The 21,919-nt window shown below is 53.5% G+C and overlaps 1 protein-coding gene across 3 annotated transcripts in view; it reads right to left on the reverse strand.

Moving 5' to 3' along the window:
• Positions 1–21,919, reverse strand: part of LOC105480714 (thioredoxin reductase 2) — a 68,336-nt gene that overhangs the window by 27,320 nt on the left and 19,097 nt on the right. For all 3 annotated transcript variants that reach the window (XM_011739836.3, XM_011739835.3, XM_011739837.3), the window contains exons 3-8: positions 17,593–17,649; positions 16,295–16,439; positions 15,577–15,651; positions 12,863–12,941; positions 12,318–12,380; positions 7,853–7,923 (exon numbers count right to left, since the gene is read on the reverse strand). In XM_011739836.3, the coding sequence (XP_011738138.1) occupies positions 7,853–7,923; positions 12,318–12,380; positions 12,863–12,941; positions 15,577–15,651; positions 16,295–16,439; positions 17,593–17,649 (490 nt within the window). The remainder of the gene's footprint in view (positions 1–7,852; positions 7,924–12,317; positions 12,381–12,862; positions 12,942–15,576; positions 15,652–16,294; positions 16,440–17,592; positions 17,650–21,919) is intronic.

Raw genomic sequence — 21,919 nt, forward strand, 5'->3', positions numbered from 1 at the left:
TAACTACTGCAGGATTAGCCTAATCACAGGGCAGGCTTTCTTGTTCAGAACTGGAGTGGGGGGAGGAAGCAGAAACAAAAGCATTAATTCAGGCCCACGAAGCCCAGGCTTAAAGAGCAATCCATCTGCCTCTTGAGCTTGAAGGCCTGCTCTCCAGAGGGAATACTCACACAAAGTGAGAGTCTCATGGGAGGCACCCTGGCCCCTTGGAGGTCCTGCCAGCCCAGGAAATACCAGATGGGCCGCCAAGCTGCGGACGCCCCAGGGAGGCAGCACAGGGCTGGGGGTAGTACGAAGTCCTCCTTCCCTGGCTTGCCTGGGACCCCGCCAGCCCCACCCAACCCCTCAGGGGCAGATGCTGGGCCAGAGCCTCTGTGTGCTGGCCTTGTAACAAATGCCACCGAAAGCCCTATCTTGTCATGTCTTAGCCACAGGGATGCACACCAAGAGTGGCAGGGGCTTTGCAGTCTGGTAACAAGCCCCAGGAGGACAGCTGGTCTCCCTATTGCTGAACACAAGGACATCCCGTCACACCAGCGGAATGTGCCACTTAAATTAAATTTTCTCCCAAATGGCTGTGGTTCTTCCCAAGATAAAATTTATCTTCTTCCCTCTTGAGCTTAGGAAGAGAGAAAAATGATCGCAGTACCTGGCTGGCTTCCGGACTTCCTAAGGGTCAAATGAAAGCTCTTTCCATGACACACTGACAGGCAGCCTTAAACCAGCCCAAGTTATAAAAACACTCTGGCTCTCAGAGCCCCAGGAGTGCGAGGACAGACAGCAGCAGGCTGGTGCAGCAGCCTCAGAGGGTGGACAGGCCTGGCTGGCTGCAGCCCCTCCCCTGGGGGCCAGTGTGTGGGCTGGGAAGCCCCTGAGCCAGCCTGGCAGCTGCAGAAGAGGCTAACCCCATGCTCCGTAAACCCCCATGGGGACCTGGGCAGGGGCTACAGAGTCAGAAGCAGGAACAGGCAGCCCCTGGTTGTTTCCAGGAGGCAGTACCTCTGTTATCGGACCTGAGAGAAGGCTGCGTCTCATTCACGCCCTCTGCCCCGTCCCAGTGTTGCCAGCTCAGAGCCCTGCTTCGCCGAAAGCGGACCTACAGACACAGCAAGAGGGAGGACTAGAATAGAGTGACCACAATCCCTATATTGGGGTTAGGGCACCTGAGCTCCAAAGCCTAGCACTGAGAGAGAAGACGAAGCCCAGGGCCATGGGCGTGCAAGAGACAGAGACAAGGCACACTGTCAGGGCCCAAGTCCCTGCTGGGTGCAGAGGCTTCCCGGTGGAGGCAGCCCTCCAAGTCAGGGAGTGGCAGGAAGATTGTACGGCTATGGGACTGGAGTTGGAGCTCAGCTCCTTGGCCCCGCTCGGTTGCCAGGCCCCTCTGGGCCTCGGGCTCCTCTTGGCTGCACTTGGATCCCAACCCCCAGTGCCTGCTTCTGTAAAGGAGCTCCCGGAGTAGGCTCACCGTCCTTGCCTTCCACATTCCTCCACCTGCCGGGGGCTTGCTCTGTGGAATAGAAGGTTTGGTTTGCAAGGTTGCATGCCCCCTCTGAGCCTTGTCATTTGGGGTCACGTGCCCCTCCGCACCCCTTCCTCCCTGCAGTGGCCACTGTTCCCAGAGGGGCTCCACTGCCTGCCCAGGGGTTGCTGTACCTCCCCAGAACCCTCCTCTCTTCTTCAACCTGTCTTGCAGTTCCAGAGAAGGAAATACACAAGGCCAGCAGAAAAGGCAAACAGGCTAGGCAGAAGGCAGGCGTCTGCATGGCACAGAAAGAGCATGAACCGACCTGGAGTCCTTCCCAGGGTCCTCCCCACCAAGACTGAGAGGACAGCCCCCTGCGCTGGGGCATGGCTGTGGGAGTGGGGCAGCCAGAATGTCCCCCGCCCCACCCCAGTGCACTCAAGGATCCTGCTCACCCACCCACAAGCTCACATTGCTTTTACAGGAGTTTTCTGCACGTCTTCCTCACCCTCCTGGATTACAAACCCGGTGCTCAGCCCACTCTGCCCGACAGGTATGGCCCCATTTTGCTAGCATATGGCTGTTTAGTGAAGGGCCCTGTTTAATTCTGTCTCCCCTTGACTGAGTTTGGACACGATCCCCCTACCTCTGCCATCTGTCCAGCCCTGGGCTCCCCAAGACCTGGATGCAAACAAAGGAGGAAAGGGGCTCCCAACTTGGGGCCCAAGGTGCACTGTGATGCCTGGGTGGCCTCTCTGGGGCAAAAGTGGCATGGTACAACCTTGCAGGCTGGGTCCCAGGCCCCACTGTGGGCACCACTCGCCAGATCTGGAGCTCCCAGCAGTGGGCCCCATGTGGACGTGCGCTGAAAGGAGTTCCCGGCAGCCTGTGCCTGTAGTGGAGAGGGACGAAGGAGGCCTTGTGCACGCCGCAGAGCCCACCGAGGGCCTGGGGCCAGGGGGCCAGGGTGCCTCCTTGGTGGAGAAGCCAACCAGGGGACACAGTGCCCAATGCAGGAGGGGCACTGGGATGCCGGGCACCCTGAGTTGCCCACCTGGCCTCCTGGACAGGACCAGGTAGAAATGTCCCACCCGACTACGGGAGCCACTCAGGGGCCAGGGGAGCAGCCCTGGGGTCCATATTAATTTCAGCTCCATTTTAAAGGCGAGTTAAAATAAACATGGGGAATATTTATAAGGCAAATAAATCTGGCAGAAACAGCCCCTCCAAGTGTGAGTGGAGGCCTCCCCTCAGCCCCAGCCCAAGCTGATAAAATACAGAAATGCTACTGTAGACCCTCCGGGCTTATTTTGACTGCGGCAGAGGAATGTAACATGTAAACACTGACTCCCATATTACACTGTTACAACTTGCATTAACAGCGCCGGACAAAAGCCGCATTTTCACAGAAGCATCGTACAGGGATATATCTCCAGCTTAATTTTTAAAAAAACCATTTCCTCACATAAATCATGCTCAGAATGAAACGGGTGACTGATACATTGCAAACACTTTTTTCTTAAACAATAACATACCTAGATTCCTTCTAAATGAAAGAGCTTTAAAAAAAATCTTCTAAATGTTTTTTTTCTGAAGAAAATAAACACTGCAGTTTCTTTCCCGAACAAAATATCTGGGGCCGCGTCTTCCCGGCCGAGCTGGCTGCTCTCAGCACAGGGTTGCAGGGGAGCGCTCCCCAAGCCCCAGCCACCTTGCTAGGGAGGCTGCAGGGCCAGGGCACCCAGAGTACCGGGCCCCCTCCCCAGCCCCAAAGGGCAGCCTCTGAGGGGGCCAGGCGTGACCAGGGTGGCCAAAGTGCTGGGCTGCAGTGACCGGCCCTGAAGACTCCAGTACAGGCCGGGCGCGGTGGCTCAAGCCTGTAATCCCAGCACTTTGGGAGGCCGAGACGGGCGGATCACGAGGTCAGGAGATCGAGACCATCCTGGCTAACACGGTGAAACCCCATCTCTACTAAAAAATACAAAAAACTAGCTGGGCGAGGTGGCGGGCGCCTGTAGTCCCAGCTACTCGGGAGACTGAGGCAGGAGAATGGCGTGAACCCGGGAGGCGGAGCTTGCAGTGAGCTGAGATCCGGCCACTGCACTCCAGCCTGGGCGACAGAGCGAGACTCCATCTCAAAAAAAAAAAAAAAAAAAAAAAAAAAAAAAGACTCCAGTACATCGAGGGGCCTGGCAGACATCTTGGGGCCGCCAGACGTCCAAGGCCATTTCCCTGCAGGTCCAGCAGGCAAAGCATCCTGCAGCAGCTGGAGGGGCATCCAGACTCCACCCAGAGAAGCCAACATGAAAGACAACCAGAGCTACCGGCAGGACTCAGGATGCCAAGTGAGAACAGCGCCTTGAGATGGGCACCAGGGCCCAGGCAGCCCGTCTCCACCACGCAGGCAGGACTCAGGACGCCAAGTGAGAACAGCGCCTCAAGATGGGCACCGGGGCCCGGGCAGCCCGTCTCCACCACGCGGGCAGGACTCAGGACGCCAAGTGAGAACAGTGCCTCGAGATGGGCACCGGGGCCCGGGCAGCCCGTCTCCACCACGCGGGCAGGACTCAGGACGCCGAGTGAGAAAGTGCCTCGAGATGGGCACCGGGGCCCGGGCAGCCCGTCTCCACCACACAGGCAGGACTCAGGACGCCGAGTGAGAAAGTGCCTCGAGATGGGCACCGGGGCCCGGGCAGCCCATCTCAACCACACTGCAGAAGAAGAGCAGCCAGCCCAAGGAAGTAAAAGAAAATCCGACTTGTGGACGCCCATAAGGAAAATACAGGGCTTTAAAAAAAAAAAAAATCTTGGGGATGGGGCAGGCCTTTCTGAACATGCAATAAATCAAAAAGCCGTTAAGTGTAAAAGATTTAAGTTACATTTTAAAAAAGTTAAACCATTTGTACATCACACAAGTTAAAAGACACTAGAAGCTGAGAAAATCTGCACCACAAGCGACAGAGGATCACATCCCTAATACGCAAACCAGCTGGAGGGTAAGAAGAGATAAGAGAAGGGAAAAGCCAGACGGGAAAGTGGGCAAGGACCATGCTGGCGATTATGAGGCTGTGAAACGAGGCTTTTCACGTAAATATGTGAAAAGACCACCGATCACAGCAAATGCAAACAGAGTCAGATCATGTGTAACCCGGCAGATAGTCAAAGATCAAACAACAGTCTGGGCGCGGTAGCTCATGCCTGTAATCCCAGCACTTTGAGAGGCCAGGGTGATCACTTGAGCCCAGGAGTTCAAGACTAGCCTGGGCCACATAGCGAGTCCTTGCTCTAAAAAAAATAATCATTAGCTGGGCGTGGTGGTGGGCACCTGCAATCCCAGCTACTCAGGAGGCTGAGGCAGGAGAATTGCTTGAATCCAGGAGTTTGAGGCTGCAGCGAGCCATGATTTCACCACTGCACTCCAGCCTGGGCAACCGAGCAAGATCCTGTCTCAAAGATTAAAAAAAAACAAACAAAAAAACAGATAACCCAGAAATTATGGCATAACAGGAAAAAGTGATCAGTGTGACAACAGAAAAACTTAAAACTTCTGCAGGAAATAATATCACCAAGTCCAAAGACAAAACACCATCAGGGGTCCAATGGAAGGCAGCAGGCAGTGGATGGAAACCAGCACAAGCTTGGCACGGTCTCAGGAGAGTGTGGGTGCACCGTGGGCAGCAGTGACCGCTGCCCAGGCCAGGGATATGGGAGGAGAGGCTCCTTTATGTTTTGTGTCTTATCAAAAAGCTGATGCCTGAGTTACCAAGGACGGGAAGCGGGAAATGTACACACGGAACCAGCCTGTCAGCACAAAGTGTTAAGATTGAAGGGCAGCTCCCCTTGTACCGAGCTTTTCTACTTCCAGGAAAGATGTAAAGTGTATAAGACCACCTCACAGCCACTAGGATGGCCACTGTCAAAAAAACAGAACACATCAAGTCCAACAGAGTTTAAAGGAAAAAATAAAAATTAAAGAAAGAAAGAAAAACAGAAAACAACATGCACTGGCGAGGATGTGGGGACCCCGGAGACCTCCTGTACTGCTGCTGAGAATGTAAGATGGCGTGGGCACTGTGGGAAACAGGATGGAGGTTGCTCAAGACCATATGATCCAGCAATCCCACTTCTGGGTTTGCACCCAAAAGAACTGAAAGGTCTCCAAGAGGTATCTGCACATCTGTGTTCACTACTCACAGCACTATTCACAACAGCCAAGAAGCAGAGGCAACTTGGGTGTCCATTGACAGATGAATGGATAGACAGAAGGTGGTATGCCTGTGCAATGGAATATTACTCAGCCTTAAAAAGAAGGAAATTCAGATACAACATGGATGAAAAGAGTTCCAGATATGGATAGTGGTGATGGTTTCACGACATTATTAACATATTGAATACCATTGAACTGTATACTTAAACATGGTTACAGTGGGGCGGGCGTGGTGGCTCACGCCTGTAATCCCAGCACTTTGGAAGGCCAAGGCAGGTGGATCACCTGAGATCAGGAGTTTGAGAACAGCCTGGCCAACAAGGTGAAACCCTGTCTCTACTAAAAATACAAAAAAATTAGCCAGGCGTGGTGGCAGACGCCTGTAGACCCTGCTACTCAGAGGGCTGAGACAGGAGAATCGCTTGAACCCGGGAGGCGGAGGTTGCAGTGAGCCGAGATTGCGCCACTGCACTCCAGTCTGGGCGACAGAGTGATACTCTGTTTCAAAAAAAAAAAAAAGTTAAAATGGCAAATTTTATACTATGTCTGTTTTATCACAATGAATAATTGGGAAAATGGGTCAGAAGCACTTCTGATGGTAAACAGATGCACCTTGAAGGTTTTCACTGCAGCATTGATAATGATGAAGAAGAGAAACTACTGAGATGCTCATTAACACGAGAAAGGTCAAAGGAATTACACTACATCCATTCAAGGGAATCCAGTCCTGACCCCACACAAAGATGCCCTGCTAAGTGTGAAACAATGACAAGCAGAGCACGTGACACACCACTCACACACACACACCACATCTGCACGCACACCATGCACATTCGGGCACACACAGAGGTGGAAACCCTTTTCCACTGGTATTTTCTCCTGGGGAAGGCTCGAGACTGCTATTGACCAAGCCTCTGCCACCCTCTGGTGGCCTCTCTGGTCCCTGCCAGCATGAAGTCTCCACACCCCACACACAGGCAGGAGCTGCCTGGACCTGGGACCTCGGGATGGCCCCCTCTGTGGGCATCGGAATGCACTTAGTGACTCTGCACATGCTCCCATGGGGAGTGAGAGCCACTCTCACACTGCTAGCCTCCCTTCCACAACCAAGATGTTGTTTCTGAGGCCTTTGGAGTCTTTGCTAGATTTCAGGGAAACCCAATGTACAAACCGGAAGACAGTGCAGGTGTTAGTTGAGGGCTGGAATAGGGATTGCTGGCTCTCCCCTCCTTAATGTTCTCCCTGATGTCCTTGATGGAAACCACTGGAACCCCAGGGCTCCTGGGAACCCCATTTGACAACCACTGACCTAGATAACAAATAGCTGACACCCTTTATACGGCATTCTTGTTATTACCTCCAAGGCAGCCACAGGACAAAGTACATCAACAGCCCTGCAGAGGGGCACAAGTCACAGGCATATTGTCTCGTTTTGAGACAAGGTCTCACTCTCCCAGGCTGAGCGCGGTGGTGCAATCACAGCTCACTACAGCCTGAACCTCCTGGGTTCAAGCAATCCTCCCACCTAGCCTCCCAAGTAGCTGGGACTACATGGTGCACAGTACTAAGCTTGGTTAATATTTTCAGATTTTTGTAGGTTGGGCGTGGTGGCTCACGCCTGTAATCCCAGCACTTTGGGAGGCTGAGGCGGGCGGATCACCTGAGGTCAGGAGTTTGATACCAGCCTGGCCAACATGGTGAAACCCCATCTCTACTAAAAATACAAAAATTAGCTGGATGTGGTGGCGGGCCCTGTAATTTCAGCTACTCTGGAGGCTGAGGCAGGAGAATCACTTGAGCCCGAGACGCGAGGGTTGCAGTGAGCCGAGACTATACCACTGCACTCCAGTCTGGGCGACAGAGTGAGACTCCGTCTAAAAAAACAAAAACAAAAACAAAAAACAACAGATTTTTGTAGAGTCAAGGTCTCACTATATTGTACAGGTTGATGCTGATCTCAAACTCCTGGCCTCGAGCAATCCTCCTGCCTCAGTCTCCCAAAGTGCTAGGCTAACAAGCATGAGCCACCGTGCCTGGCCACAAACAACAGGCCTTTTTTCCTTTTTTGGGTAAACCAGAAAGAAAGTTCCAGGAGCCAAAGACCAGCACAGGCTCTCAGGGCCCAGTGCTCACTCTGGTGAACAAAAAGAGGACCCCACCACGCATGCGGCAGGCCTTACGTTTTTCCAGGGGATTCCTTCAGCCAGAAGATGTCATCACTTGTGATTCCATATTCCAAGGCACCTTCGATCTGTCAAGACAGAAATGACCCCTGGGACAAGAGCTCCATTTGGCCTGTCCTGGGGCTTCCTTAAAGAGGATGCCAGCTTTGCAGAATCAACCAGAGCTGTCCTAGGGCACACATGCACGGGGCTTCCCTGATGCCAGTCCTTGTGTGCAGGCTGTGGCCTCTCTGGGGCTGCAGGTGGCCTGTCTGCATCTAAGCTGCTGTGCTCCAGGGCCCGCTGCCCTCGCAGGGTACCTTTCCCCTCTGTTCCCCAGGACCCTCCTCTTGACCCTGGTTCAGAGCAGGATACAGGGCCTGAGGTGGGTACAGCAACTGCAGGGGCCATACAGGCAGACAGCTGGGCCCCCTCAAGTCTGCCTGGGTTCTGGACAGACACACCAAACAGACGGGTATGCAGCCCCAGGGAGCAACACCTGGGTTCTGGGTGGTCCAAACTCAGAGAGGGGAAGTGGGGAGAGAACAGGTCAGCAAACCAGGGCCAGCAGAGCTCAGGTGTATCTGCGTGGCAGGGGTGGCCTGCAGAGCCAGCCAGAGGAGAGGAGGCACAGGGGGTAAGTGCCACAGGTTGAGGTGGGCAGGGCCTGAGGGGCAGCTCTGAGGGCACCTGGCTCAGCCAGGACAGACTTCACACTCTCAAGGGCTGGCCCGGGTGGGCTCTGAGCCCGGAAATCAGACAGGTCATCTGAAGAGGGGTGGCCAAGCAGGTGGGAGGCCCAGGGTGAACATCCCCTTAGCGGCCATGAGAACAAGATGTGCTGGTGGAGGAAACGGATCTCAAACAGTTTACGCTTCCAATTGGCAAAAAAAATAAAGTCAGGAATTTCTCAGGTTTGCTCAAGGAAAACCGAAAGGTCTGGCAATCAAAGGGACTAAAACGCAAGCAAGCCTTGGCAGACACCCTGGGAGGGCGTGGCGGGGAGGGCAGACAGGCTCTGAGCTGCCTGCCTCCTAAGGACCAGGAGCGCCTGCTGGATCCCCTATGAGCCCAAAGAGCCGTCAGCAGCTGCCTGTGAGGTGCAGAGCAGGGCCGGGCCAGGCCAGGGCTCCCGTGCAGGGCTCCCTGGTATGGATGCACGTGCAGCTCTGCCTGGGGCCTCAGAGAAGCCCAATGACCACTGGGCTGCTGGAAGCTGGCTGTGGCCTTCTTTAAGCACAACCACCATGAGCCCAGCTGCCAGGAGAGGGGATCACCTGGACCCTGTCTGCGGCAGTTGCCTTGAACAATCTCACAGTGTCATCCTACAGAGCCACGCAGCCCTGAGCCCCACCTCTGTGCATAAGCAACCTGCCCCCGCTAGAGGCTGCTGTGGCTGCTTGGCAGCCAGAGAAGTCCCGTGGCCTCTAAGGACTGGGAGTGCTTGTGCTCCTTGGGGCCCCTCCTTTCCCTGTTCCCATAGTAAGCAGAGGACGAAGTGGAAGCTGGGGTCATGTCCAAGAAGCGGCAGAACCTCCCCTTGCTCCACCTCCACTGGACTGCCCCTGGGTCTAAGTCAGAGGTGGTGTGGCCTCCAGGCTGAGAGACCCGTGGTCTTCAAAAGCTTGGCTGCAGCCTACTTAGAGGCTTGGAGCAGGCGGCACACGGTTCCCTGGGAGGCCCATGAGGGCTGGTCTCAGCCAAACCTCTCTGCCCACCCCCAGCCGGTTTGCTTTCCCTGCCACAGCTGCCCCCCAACCCCTCACCCTGGGGCCCCTTCCTCAACTCTGACCCCACAACACACAAGACTGGGCCAGGAGTTATTCACCTCTCTGTTAAAGACAGTGATAAAACTGGCAAGAACCGTGAGATTCAGAATTATGGAAATTAACCACAGGCTTGCAGCAACACAGGGAACATTTAAAGTCAGGAAAAACAGCTGAAGCTGAGTGAGAATGGGAGCTCCAGGGTGTTTTAACTCACTCTGGTCCCACTCCCACCTCAGCGGCAGCCTGAACAGTGACGTGTCAGAGAAAGCAGAACCCAGCTGGGGTCTTTCAAAGCCCCTCCCAAAGAAGAGTCAGAGTCAGCATCTGACCCTGACAGGGGTTCCCGAGAAGACCTCTCAAAAGGGTCATCTTTATCCGACTTCACTGGAGCTCAGCCAGGGTTAAAAGCCTTTCTCTGGGGGGCATTTGTCTGAGGTTTTCATCTCACAGCTGCCTGAGGGGATAGGTAACAGTTGGAGCCAACAACAGACTGCCCAAAAAAGCTTCAAAGGAAAAGCCAAGGAATGAGATGTCCACTGGAGCTTTGAAAGGTTCCAGCATATTCCTGGGAACCTAGGCCGGGCACACACACGGCACTGTGCACACATCAGGAAGGACCAAGGAGGCCCTGAGCCCTCACCTCCAGATGACCTTGATCTCTGCACAGGCAGGAAGTGAGGGCTAGGGCAGAGCTGCCTGCTGTCTGCTGAGTGCGGAAGGCATCCCCTCCAAACGCTCATGGAGCCCTCAGCAAAGACCGGGAGAGTGCTTAGTTTAGGGAAATCTCCATGCAGTTCTTAGCTGACCACTAAGCTAACCAAGTAGAGACTTCAGTGGCCTCATACAACAAAGAATAAGAGTCGACAAAGTCAGTTCCGAAAAGTCACCAAATAAGCAGCTGTAACAACAGAATCCTGGGGCAGAGGGAGAATCTGGTTTCCAAAGTTACCACATTAAATTATTTGAAATGTTCGGCTTTCAATTAAAAAAATTACAAGATGGCCGGGCGCGGTGGCTCAAGCCTGTAATCCCAGCACTTTGGGAGGCCGAGATGGGCGGATCATGAGGTCAGGAGATCGAGACCATCCTGGCTAATACGGTGAAACCCCGTCTCTACTAAAAAATACAAAAAACTAGCCGGGCGAAGTGGCGGGCGCCTGTAGTCCCAGCTACTCGGGAGGCTGAGGCAGGAGAATGGCGTGAACCCGAGAGGAGGAGCTTGCAGTGAGCTGAGATCCGGCCACTGCACTCCAGCCTGGGTGACAGAGCGAGACTCCGTCTCAAAAAAAAAAAAAAAAAATTACAAGATACGTGAAGAAACAAGAAACCATGACCCTTACACACTGCTGGAAGGAATGTAAAATGCAGTCATTGTGGAAAACAGTCTGAGGTTCCTTGAAAGGTTCAACATAAAGCTACCACATGGCCCGACAGTTCTGCTCCTAAGTGTAACCCAAGAGAAGTGAAAACTGAAGTCCACCAAAAAACTTCTTTTTTTTTTTTTTTTTTTTTTTTTTTTTTGAGACGGAGTCTCGCTCTGTCGCCCAGGCTGGAGTGCAGTGGCCAGATCTCAGCTCACTGCAAGCTCCGCCTCCCGGGTTCACGCCATTCTCCTGCCTCAGCCTCCCGAGTAGCTGGGACCACAGGCGCCGCCACCTCGCCCGGCTAATTTTTTGTGTTTTTAATAGAGACGGGGTTTCGCCGTGTTAGCCAGGATGGTCTCGATCTCCTGACCTTGTGATCCGCCCGTCTCGGCCTCCCAAAGTGCTGGGATTACAGGCTTGAGCCACCGCGCCCGGCCAAAAAACTTCTTTGCAGATGTTCACAGCAGCACTATTCACAATAGCTAAAAAGTGGAAATAACACGTGTTCATCAACAAGCAAGTGGATTAACAAAATGTGGTCTATCTATACAATGGAATAGTATCCAGCCATAAAAAGGAATGATACTGACACACACTACAGTGTAGGTGAACCTGGAGGTTGTTATGCTCAGTGAAGTAAGCCAGTCACTAAGGGACACACACGTACGATTCCAGTTACATGAGAAGGACTAATGTGTACGATTCCACTTACACGAGGTGCCTAGTGTTGTCAAATTCATAGAGACAGAAAGTAGGTGGTGGTTGCTAGGGGCTGGGGGAGGAGGCGCTGGGGAGTTAGGTTTAATGGGAATAGAGTTTCAGTTCAGGGATGATGGAAGGAGTGCTGGCAATGGATGGTGGTGACTGATGGCCACACAGCTCTGTGAATGTACTAAAAACCACTGAATTGTACCCTATAAAAGGCTAAATTTTATAGCCTGTGAATTTTATTTCAAACTTTTTTTAAACTGGGGGAGGAGAAGGAGGAAGATGAAGAATGAGGCTTATATCCTGAATGTGCCAACATTCTGAGGCTGAAGGGAAAAGGGGGAATCAGCAATGGAGACTTAGGAAGCAGGATGCTGGGGTAGAAGGGGACAGATCCAGCGGGGCAGAGGGAGAGCAGAACGAGAGCTGTCCTGAGGATCTGGCAGCTTGGAGGCCACTGGGGACCCCACATTTCAGCTGTGTGGATTCAAGAGCATTGGAAAGCAGAAAGTGATGACAGTGAGTATAGGGGGAAAGGGTGTGCAAGCCGCTGCCGTGGAAGCACGCGTGTAAAAGCACATCCCTCAGAGAGACCGGGGACGGGCCAGTGCAGCAGGGACGCTGTGCTCTAGGGACACTCACGTGTGTGGGGTACCTCGGCCGCCCTCCAGTAGCAATGATGATGTGGTCAGCTGATAGCAGAATCTGAGAAGAAAAAGAGAAAGCCATGGGTCAGACAGGTGCATGGTGGTCACTTACCGGAGGGCCTGAGCACTACAGACCTTGGCCAGCAGTTCCCATAGCCCCTGCCCTGCAGTGTGGACCCTCGGCCAGCAGTTCAGAAGCCCTGTGGAACTGGAATCCCATCAACGGTCAGCCAGGCAGAAGGGGGACAGGCAGAGCGGACAGGGAGATGTTCTAATACCAAGCACTTCAAGGCACCCTCAAATCCCCAAATAATCCTGCAAAGAGGGTGTGGCCACCAACCCTGTTGCCATATCACTCTGAGCAGCAGCTCAGTAAACTATTTGATCATGTTAAAGACAAGTGCCCAGAAAGAAGCCACCTTGTCGATTCCAGCAGCACGTGTTACTGAGAACAGCACCCAGGCCAAACACAGCTGCAGTTGGTGCCCAAGGTCTGCAGAAGAGTCCATAAGGAGCCACACAAGTAAGTCAGATGCTCACCTCTTTCCCACCTTTGGCAACGCCACAAACCGTGTGCTCGTCAACAAAGCTGGCTTTGATGTTAAAGTACTTGACTTTTCTGAAAGATAAAGATAAGATTTTCAAACACTTCCTCTGCAAATTAAACGTCACCAATTGTATCAAATAGGGAGCACTGGTAAAAGGGAGTTCCAGCCTCCAGCAAGGCCTGGTGCTGTGGCTCAAGTGGACCAAGAAGTAAGCAGCAACCACACTGAGAAGCACGGAAGGGTTGTGTGGGCACCTCGCCTGTCCCCCAGGGATCCCAGGGACATGTTAACCACATGTGTCAAAGCAGGGACAGAAGCCAGCTCAGCACAGTCCGGAGAGGCCATGTACACCCCTGGTGTGCAGCAAGAGGTGGGTGGACCTCTCTTGGGGACAGTCCTCATCACCCAGACATGTTCCAGCAGGGAGCTGTGGTGCCCACCAGATGGGGTCACCTTCTGCCTTCAGGGGTGTGGTAACACCAAGAGAATGGGCATGACAAGCCTGGCAAAACGGTGGCTGGGAGCATGGTGCACAGAAATAAAACAACCCATGCTTTCTTTTTTTTTTTTTTTCTGAGACAAAGTCTCACTCCGTCGCCTAGGCTGGAGTGCGGTGGCATGATCTTGGCTCACTGCAACCTCCACCTCCCGGGTTCAAGTCATTCTCTTGCCTCAGCTCTTGCCTCAGCCTCCCAAGAAGCTGGGATTACAGGCTTGCGCCACCACGCCTGGCTAATTTTTGTATTTTTAGCAGAGATGGGGTTTCGCCATGTTGGCCAGGCTGGTCTTGAACTCCTGACCTCAAGTGATCCACCCACCTAAGTCTCCCAAAGTGCTAGGATTACAGCGTAAGCCACCGAGCCCCACCCTTTTTTTTTTTTTTTTTTTTGAGACGGAGTCTGGCTCTGTCGCCCGGGCTGGAGTGCAGTGGCCGGATCTCAGCTCACTGCAAGCTCCGCCCCCCGGGTTTACGCCATTCTCCTGCCTCAGCCTCCCGAGTAGCTGGGACTACAGGCGCCCGCCGCCTCGCCCGGCTAGTTTTTTTTTTTGTATTTTTTAGTAGAGACGGGGTTTCACCGTGTTCGCCAGGATGGTCTCGATCTCCTGACCTAGTGATCCGCCCGTCTCGGCCTCCCAAAGTGCTGGGATTACAGGCTTGAGCCACCGCGCCCGGCCTTTTTTTTTTTTTTTTAGAGACAGATTCTCACTCTGTCACCCAGGCTGGAGTGCAGTGGCACGATCATAGCTCACAGCAGCCTCGTCTCAAGTAACTGGAACTATAGGCATGGGCAACCACACCTGGCTAGTTCATTTTATTTTTTGTAGGGACATGTAGCAACAAAACTATGTTGCTCAGGCTGGTCTGCAACTCCTGGGCTCAAGTGATCCTCCCACCTCAGCCTCCCAAAATGCTAGGATTACAGGCATGAGCCACCGCACCCGACCGACACTTTCTAATGACAAAAGGACCGTGCAGCAGAAAGGGTTCTGGGAAGGCTCCGCCTCCTGCTTGAGCCTGCCTTCTCCCCACCAGCAAGCCTGCGCCTCCATGGGCTGTCTGAGGTGCATGAAGTTCCCATAGCAAGAGCCCTTCAATCACCTCAACGCCAGGAAGCAGCCGTGGGACACAGCCACGCAATGCTCATGACAGCACTTTTCAGAAGAGTGAAAAAGCAGAAACAGCCCAGGTGCACCCCAGCCTCCTTCTGCTGGTGGCTCCGGAGCAGGCAGTGGGCTGGGCCTGTTTGATGCCCGCCCAGGAGCTGCCCAGGGCAGGGAGGAAGGAGGGCAGAGCCTGCTGCCCCCAGGAAACTGCACCGGGGGATACACAGCCCCACAGAGCAAAGCAGAAACTCCACAGCACAATGTAGCTTAGCTCCCTGGATAGCGGGAGAGCTCGTGAAGCCCAGGTGGAGGGCAAGCAGTTGGCTTCCTGGCTTCTCTTTCCTGGATTTAGCGGGCACAAAACTGCTGCCTGCTGTGAAGCCCCAGGAAGAACCCGCCTGGGGCCAAGCAAATGGTGCATGAGGAGAGCCACTAGACCTCTGCAGGACCACTGTCCCCTCCACAGCCCATGGGGCACAGGCAGTGCCACAGCCCCGGGAGAAAGGCTGGGTCTGAGGTGGTACCAGTTTCAGGCATCTGCTGTGCTGGCAGCTGAGCCCCAGGAGAAGGTTGCAGGCCCAGGGAGCATCAGCCTCTGTGCTGGAGATCCCCCAGGAGCTGAAAGGAACAGTGACCAAGTAGGGACATTTGCTCCAGCGGAAAGCACCAGGCCCCTGCACCCACACCCAAGGAGCTGGAGGTGTGCAGTAAGACGGGGGTTCACAAGGTAGGGGCTTGCCACTGGGATGGCCCTCACCGCTTATCAGCCCCAGGCCCAGTCGTGTCCACGCTCTCTGGCCTGAGGCCTCCCAGCCCCAAGCGCCTCCTCCCTGTGCAGCCCTGGGCTCTGGCCATTCTGCCAATGTGGCCTCACTCGTTCCTTGGCAGCACCTCCAGGCTGTGCTCAGCATCAAAGGGCAGTCTCCCCTTCCCCTGCAGTCACTCCCATCTGCTCCTTGTCCTCATCCCCACCCCTGAGCAGGACCTGAATCCCCAGAGCCTGCCAGGGCGTGCTCTGCACAGTAAGTAAGTGTGTGTCCAGGCACGAAACGCCCGAGAGAAGGTCCAGAGGGTGGCCCACCCCCAAGAGAGCTTCAGTACCTGTCCTGCAGCTGGACACGGTGGCCCCAGTTCAAGGACTTCACGTGATTTTGAACAGCTTCTGCCATCTTCCTCCTGTGAAGACACAAAACAAAATGTAAAAGTCACAACACAGGTGTTAGCTGCAGGGTCTCACAGTGGACTATTAGATTCAAATGGTACATTCATAGAAATATCAAAAAACAAGAGTGCTTTGAGAGGTGGCAAAACGTGACATCCATCCCTACGCGCCACCGCCTGTCCCAGGCTTGGGGCTATGGACCTTTGGACTCACAGAAAACAGGGGCTCTGACCCACGGCTATCCAGATGCAGCTGTTCTGTGCCCCAAAGGCTACTCACAGCAGGCAGAGCCTATCTGAGCCACTGTGGGTGTGGCTGGGCCACGTGGTCCCCTTCCCAAAAGAACTCAGCGGAAGCGGCCTCCCACTCCGCATTCCGGGCCTTGGAGATGGACTGTTCTTGGTGGGGCTGTGCTGTGCACGGTTGCAGCATCCCTGGGCTCCCCACAGAAGGGGATCAAACGCTTCCCCAGTGACAACCAAAACTGTCTCCAGATATTCCCAAATGTCTGCAGCAGACAGCGCGGAGTCGCCCCTGGCTGAGAAACCCATCCTACGGCGCACTCCCCATGAGGGTTCATGGAGGATAAGCCCCCTCTTCCTCTTCCACTCAAGAATAGAAGAAAAGTACCAGAATGCCACGGCGCCAGGTCCTTACCAGTCATGCGGCACGGGCTGGGCCACCTCCCAGCCGTAGTGGGGGGCATCTTGGATCAGGCCTCCCAGCAGTGCCGCCTGGTGCATCAGCTTCTTGGGGATACAGCCCACGTTGACGCAGGTGCCGCCGAGGCCCCACCGGGTGCCTGGGACGTGGGACGAGCACATTTGAATTTATGTTCAGGTGACTGCTAAAGGCTTCCCTGATCTTCTAGAGTGTTTGGAATTCCTTTAAGTTGCTTTGTAACTCTAACAGGGCCCAGTTGACATGCCACATGAATCTGCTCTCTATAACTGTACTCAAAAATAAAAAGTTGTTTTTCTTTTTTTTTATTATTTGTTTATTTGAGACAGAGTTTCACTCTTGTTGCCCAGGCTGGAGTGCAACGGCGTGATCTCCATTCACCCCAACCTCCGCCTCCCAGGTTCAAGCTATTCTCCTGCCTCAGCCTCCTGAATAGCTGGGATTACAGGCATGCACCACCATGCCCGGCTAATTTTGTATTTTTAGTAGAGATGGTGTTTCTCCATGTTGGTCAGACTGGTCTCGAACTCCCGACCTCAGGTGATCCACCCACCTCGGCTTCCCAAAGTGCTAGGATTACACATGTAAGCCACCATGCCTGGCCTATTTCTATTTTTAATTAAAAAAAAAAAAAAATTAGGCCGGTGTAGTGGCTCACGCCTGTAATCCCAGCACTTTGAGACGCCGAGGCGTGCAGATCACCTGAGGTCAGGAGTTAAAAAACAGCCTGGCCAACTAAATTGAAACCCTGTCTCTACTAAAAATACAAAAATTAGCTGGGTGTGGTGGCATGCACCTGTAGTCCCAGCTATTCAGGAGGCTGAGGCACGAGAATCACTTGAACCCAGGTAACAGAGGTTGGCAGTGAACCGAGATTGCAACACTGCACTCCAGCCTGGGCAACAGAGCGAGACTCTGTCTCAAAAAAAAAAAAAAAAAAAATTAGAGACAAGTTCTCACTCTGTCGCCCAGGCTGGAGTACAGTGGTGTAATCAGAGGTCACTGCAGCCTCAAACTCCTGGGCTCAAGTGATCAAGGTCTGCCTTGGCTTCCCAAAGTGCTGTGAGTACAGGCATGAGCCACTGCACCTGGCCAGAGTCATTCTTGATAATGATGAAGAACTTTAAAGTAATGTTGAGTGAAACAGGACACTGTCCAGAGACCATGGACAGCAGTGCTGAAGGACTTTGGTGTCAGTTGCCCTCTGTACAGCAACTGGGCCCACCTCCCGCCTCCTTTCCCAGGATACCCAGCTCCCATAGGGTGCTGCCTACCTTGGGGAGAAGGTTCCACGTAGTCCACCACGGCCACCTTCCTTCCCAGCTGAGCGGCTGGAAGGACAAGGAGAGCAGCAGGTGAGCATGGGGAGCTGGCTCAGGACTCAAGAACAGGCACTCCTTGGGGCCTGTGAGGTCCAGAAGAGTGTGGACAGGGCCTGGGCCTGTGGCTGCCCACACGGTGGCTAAGTTGCACGATGCTAGGTACCCCTGAGCTGCCTCTGCACTCTGGCCCGCTGAGCTGCGCTGCCTGCTGGCTCTGCACTGAGCCTCTTGCTGCCACTGCCCACCCAGCTGCGCTGCCCACACACAGGAGCCCTCAGACCTCTCAGGGCCTTCAGCCTTTGTACCATCCATGCCTCACAGTGCTGGCATCAGCCCCACCTGCCCCTGCATGTTCACCATAAGCCCAGCGCCCACCCAAGCATCCCTGGGTGGCATCCTCCAGGTAGCCACCCCACTGGGAATGGCTCCTGACTCAGAGGCTCTCCCTTGTCCCTTCCCAGCCCAGCCAGAGCCCCCTAGGTGGGTATTTGCTGCCTCACTGTCAGGACCAGGACACCAAAGCTCAGGAGAAGTGACGCAGCAGCCCCAGGGTAGGCCAGCCCCAGAGCAGGAGCCCAGTCCTGACTCCAAACCACACTTCCTGTGGCAGAGCCACCCAGCTGCCGTCCCAGCCATCGGCGGGGCCACCCAGGGCCACGTGTTCTGAGGCCAACACAGAAACCATTAGCCAGGACCGGGCACGGTGGCTCACACCTGTTATCCCGGCACTTTGGGAGGCTGAGACAGGTGTATCACTTGAGGTCAGGAGTTCAAGACCAGCCTGTCCAACATGGTGAAATCTGTCTCCACTAAAAATAAAAATTTAAAAACTGGCTGGGTGTGGTGGTGCAAGCCTGTAGTCCCAGTTACCCAGGAGGCTGAGGCATGAGAATCGTTCAAGCCCAGGAGGCAGCAGCTGCAGTGAGCCAAGATCATGCCACTGCACTCTAGCCTGGGCGACAGAGCAAGACTCTGTCTCAAAAAAGAAAGAAAGAAAAGAAAACATTAGCCAGGGCTAATTTCAAGCTTCCATTTGGCCGGGCTTGGGCACTGCATCAGCAAACTTCAGGCCTTGGACTTGACTGCCTCCCAGGGCACACATAAATCTCATGAACCCTACAATGCCATGGGATGTGTTTGATTCATGGCTATTAGAAAGCAAGATTAGAACAAAGTTTTGTAAGAGTTCATTTTAAAAATCCATTTTGCTTGGCTGGGTGCGGTGGCTCACGCCTGTAATCCCAGCACTTTGGGAGGCCGAGGTGGGCAGATCACGAGGTCAGGAGATCGAGACCATCCTGGCTAACACGGTAAAACCCTGTCTCTACTAAAAAACACAAAAACAAAATTAGTCAGGCATGATGGCAGGCGCCTGCAGTCCCAGCTATTCGGGAGGCTGAAGTAGGAGAATGGCGTGAACCCGGGAGGCAGAGCTTGCAGTGAGCTGAGATCGTACCACTGCACTCCTGGGCGACAGAGGGAGACTCCGTCTGGAAAAAAAAAAAAAAAAAATCCATTTTGCTCACTGAATGAATAATGGGATTCCCATGCTCAATTTAAAAGCTCAGGCCAAGGGGATGCTTCAAAAAGCTACTGTCACCTGGGCACAGTGGCTCATGCCTGTAATCCCAACCCTTTGGGAGGCCAAGTGAGGCGGATCACCTGAGGTCAGGAGCTCGAGACCAGCCTGGCCAACACGGTGAAGCCCCGCCTCTACTAAAAATACAAAAATTATCCGGGCATGGTGGCAGGCTCCTGCAGTCCCACTTACTCAAGAGGCTGAGGCAGGAAAATTGCTTGAACCCAGGAAGCGGAGGTTGCAGTGAGCTGAGATTGTGCCACTGTACTCCAGACTGGGTGACACAGTGAGACTCTGTATCAAAAAAAAAAAAAAAAGGTAATGTCCACAAGGCGCAGTGGCTCACGCCTGTAATCTCAACACTTTGGGAGGCCACGGCAGGCAGACTGCTTGAGCCCAGGAGTCTGAGACCAGCCTGGGCAATACAGCAAAACCCTGTCTCTACAAAAAATACAAAAATTAGCCGGGCATGGTGACATGCGCCTGTGGTCCCAGCTGCTCAGGAGGCTAAGGTGGGAGGATGGCTTGAGCTTGGGAGGTGGAGGCTGCAGTGAGCCAAGATTGTGCCACTGCTCTCCAGCCTGGGTGACAGAGCAAGACTCCATCCCAGAAAACAAACAAACAAACAAAAAAAGCCAGTGTGCAACTCCCACATCTGACCATGACGGAGCAGGGCCCAGATTTACCCTCCCCCTGAAGCCACCCAAAACCCAGGTAAAATGCATGAAACGGCGGGCTTTCAGGTACTCGATGTCAGGCAACAAAGGACCTGAGGGAGAGGAAACAAACATGGTGAACGCTGGGGAGTCTCCAGGACCCAGCACTGCAGGCCAGGGGAGACCCAGGAGAGTCCAGCGCAGGAGAGGGTTGAGAGCTGGGGGAGACTGAGGCAGCCAGAGGTCATGCATAGGAGACAGTGAGGAGGGGGCTGCCTAGAGAATCTGGGAGATCTGATCGACGCATGTGTCTTGGGAAACTACCTGAAACCAGACAGAACCACCTGGAAGGACTGGCGGGGACGGTGCCTGTTCCCAGAAGCTGGACTGGGAAAAGCATGTAATTCTTATGGCACTGGGTAATGCTTCAGTAGTTGAGAATCATTAGCCCTAGACTGGGCCCTGCTCCATACCCACCTAACAAATCTTTTGCAGAAGACCCAAAAGGATCAAACTGACTCTTAATAATGGCATCAGCAGAGCTCAATAATAATATTTCTAGAAATACAAAAAATGCCCCGAATCCAACAAGGTAAATTCAAGTGTCTGGCATTCAACCATAAATTATCAGTCACACAAAGCAGCAGGAAAATACACCTATAAAGGGGGGGCAAAAAATTAGTCAATGGAGACTCACTAGGAACTGACACAGATGCCAGAATTAGCAGAAAAGATCAATGAAACAGGTATTCTAACTATTCCATATTTTTTTCTTTTCATTTCTTTGGTCGGACGCCTCACTTCTGTGCCCCATCTCCACCCTGTCACATACGATAAACTATCTGTTCATGTGTCTGTCTCGGTAACTAAACTGCAGAACTCTGTGAGTCAGGGGATTTGTCCTGGTTTGTCTTTGCTGTTCCAGGTCCTGGCCCAGAGCTTGGACCACATTAAGTATTCAAATGGTCTGTTGAAGAAATTAGCATGTCAAAAACAAACCTTTCTCACAGAACAATGTTCCTCCTTGAGTGTTCAAGATCCCAGACCTCTGGGTCCCTTTTTCCCTATTTACTCCCTACCAAAAGTTCTCTCTCCTTTGACTCCGGGGTGGTTCTGTAAACCTCTTATGCAACCCAACTTGCACTATACGGCAGCTACTTCTCACAGTCACAGACTTTTGGCGTGGGAAGGATCTTTTTTCTTTTTCTTGAGATGGAGTCTCGCTCTGTCTCCCAGACTAAAGTGCAATGGTGCGATCTCGGCTCACTGCAACCTCCGCCTCCCGGGTTCAAGCGATTCTCCTGCCTCAGCCTCCTGAGTAGCTGGGATTACAGGTGCGCACCACCATGCCTGGCCGATTTTTTTGTATTTTTAGTAGAGATGGGGTTTCACCATGTTAGTCAGGCTGGTCTTAAACTGCTGACCTCGTGATCCGCCCACCTTGGCCTCCCAAAGTGCTGGGATTACAGGTGTGAGCCACCATGCCTGGCCAGGAAGGATATTATATGCAATTTGTTCTACCTACTTACCTGAAGTTTGCATCTCCTTTATAACATCCTCACCAAGCGCTCACCTATGCCTGGTACCTTTGTCTGGGAATGTACTGCCTTCCAAAGCGGTCACTGAATTTTGGGAACTCTCCCAGCATAAAATTCCTCCTCATATTAATTGGAAATGTTTTCCTGTAACTTTTTTTTTTTTTTTTTTTTTTTGAGATGGAGTCTCGCTCTGTCGCCCAGGCTGGAATGCAGTGGCCGGATCTCAGCTCACTGCAAGCTCCGCCTCCCGGGTTCACGCCATTCTCCTGCCTCAGCCTCCCGAGTAGCTGGGACTACAGGCGCCCGCCACCTCGCTCGGCTAGTTTTTTTTTTTTTTTTGAGACAGAGTCTCGCTCTGTCGCCCGGGCTGGAGTGCAGTGGCCGGATCTCAGCTCACTGCAAGTTCCGCCTCCCGGGTTCACGCCATTCTCCTGCCTCAGCCTCCCGAGTAGCTGGGACTACAGGTGCCCACCACCGCACCCGGCTAATTTTTTGTATTTTTTAGT

Source organism: Macaca nemestrina, chromosome 15 (genome assembly GCF_043159975.1).
Source record: "Macaca nemestrina isolate mMacNem1 chromosome 15, mMacNem.hap1, whole genome shotgun sequence".
NCBI lineage: Eukaryota > Metazoa > Chordata > Mammalia > Primates > Cercopithecidae > Macaca > Macaca nemestrina.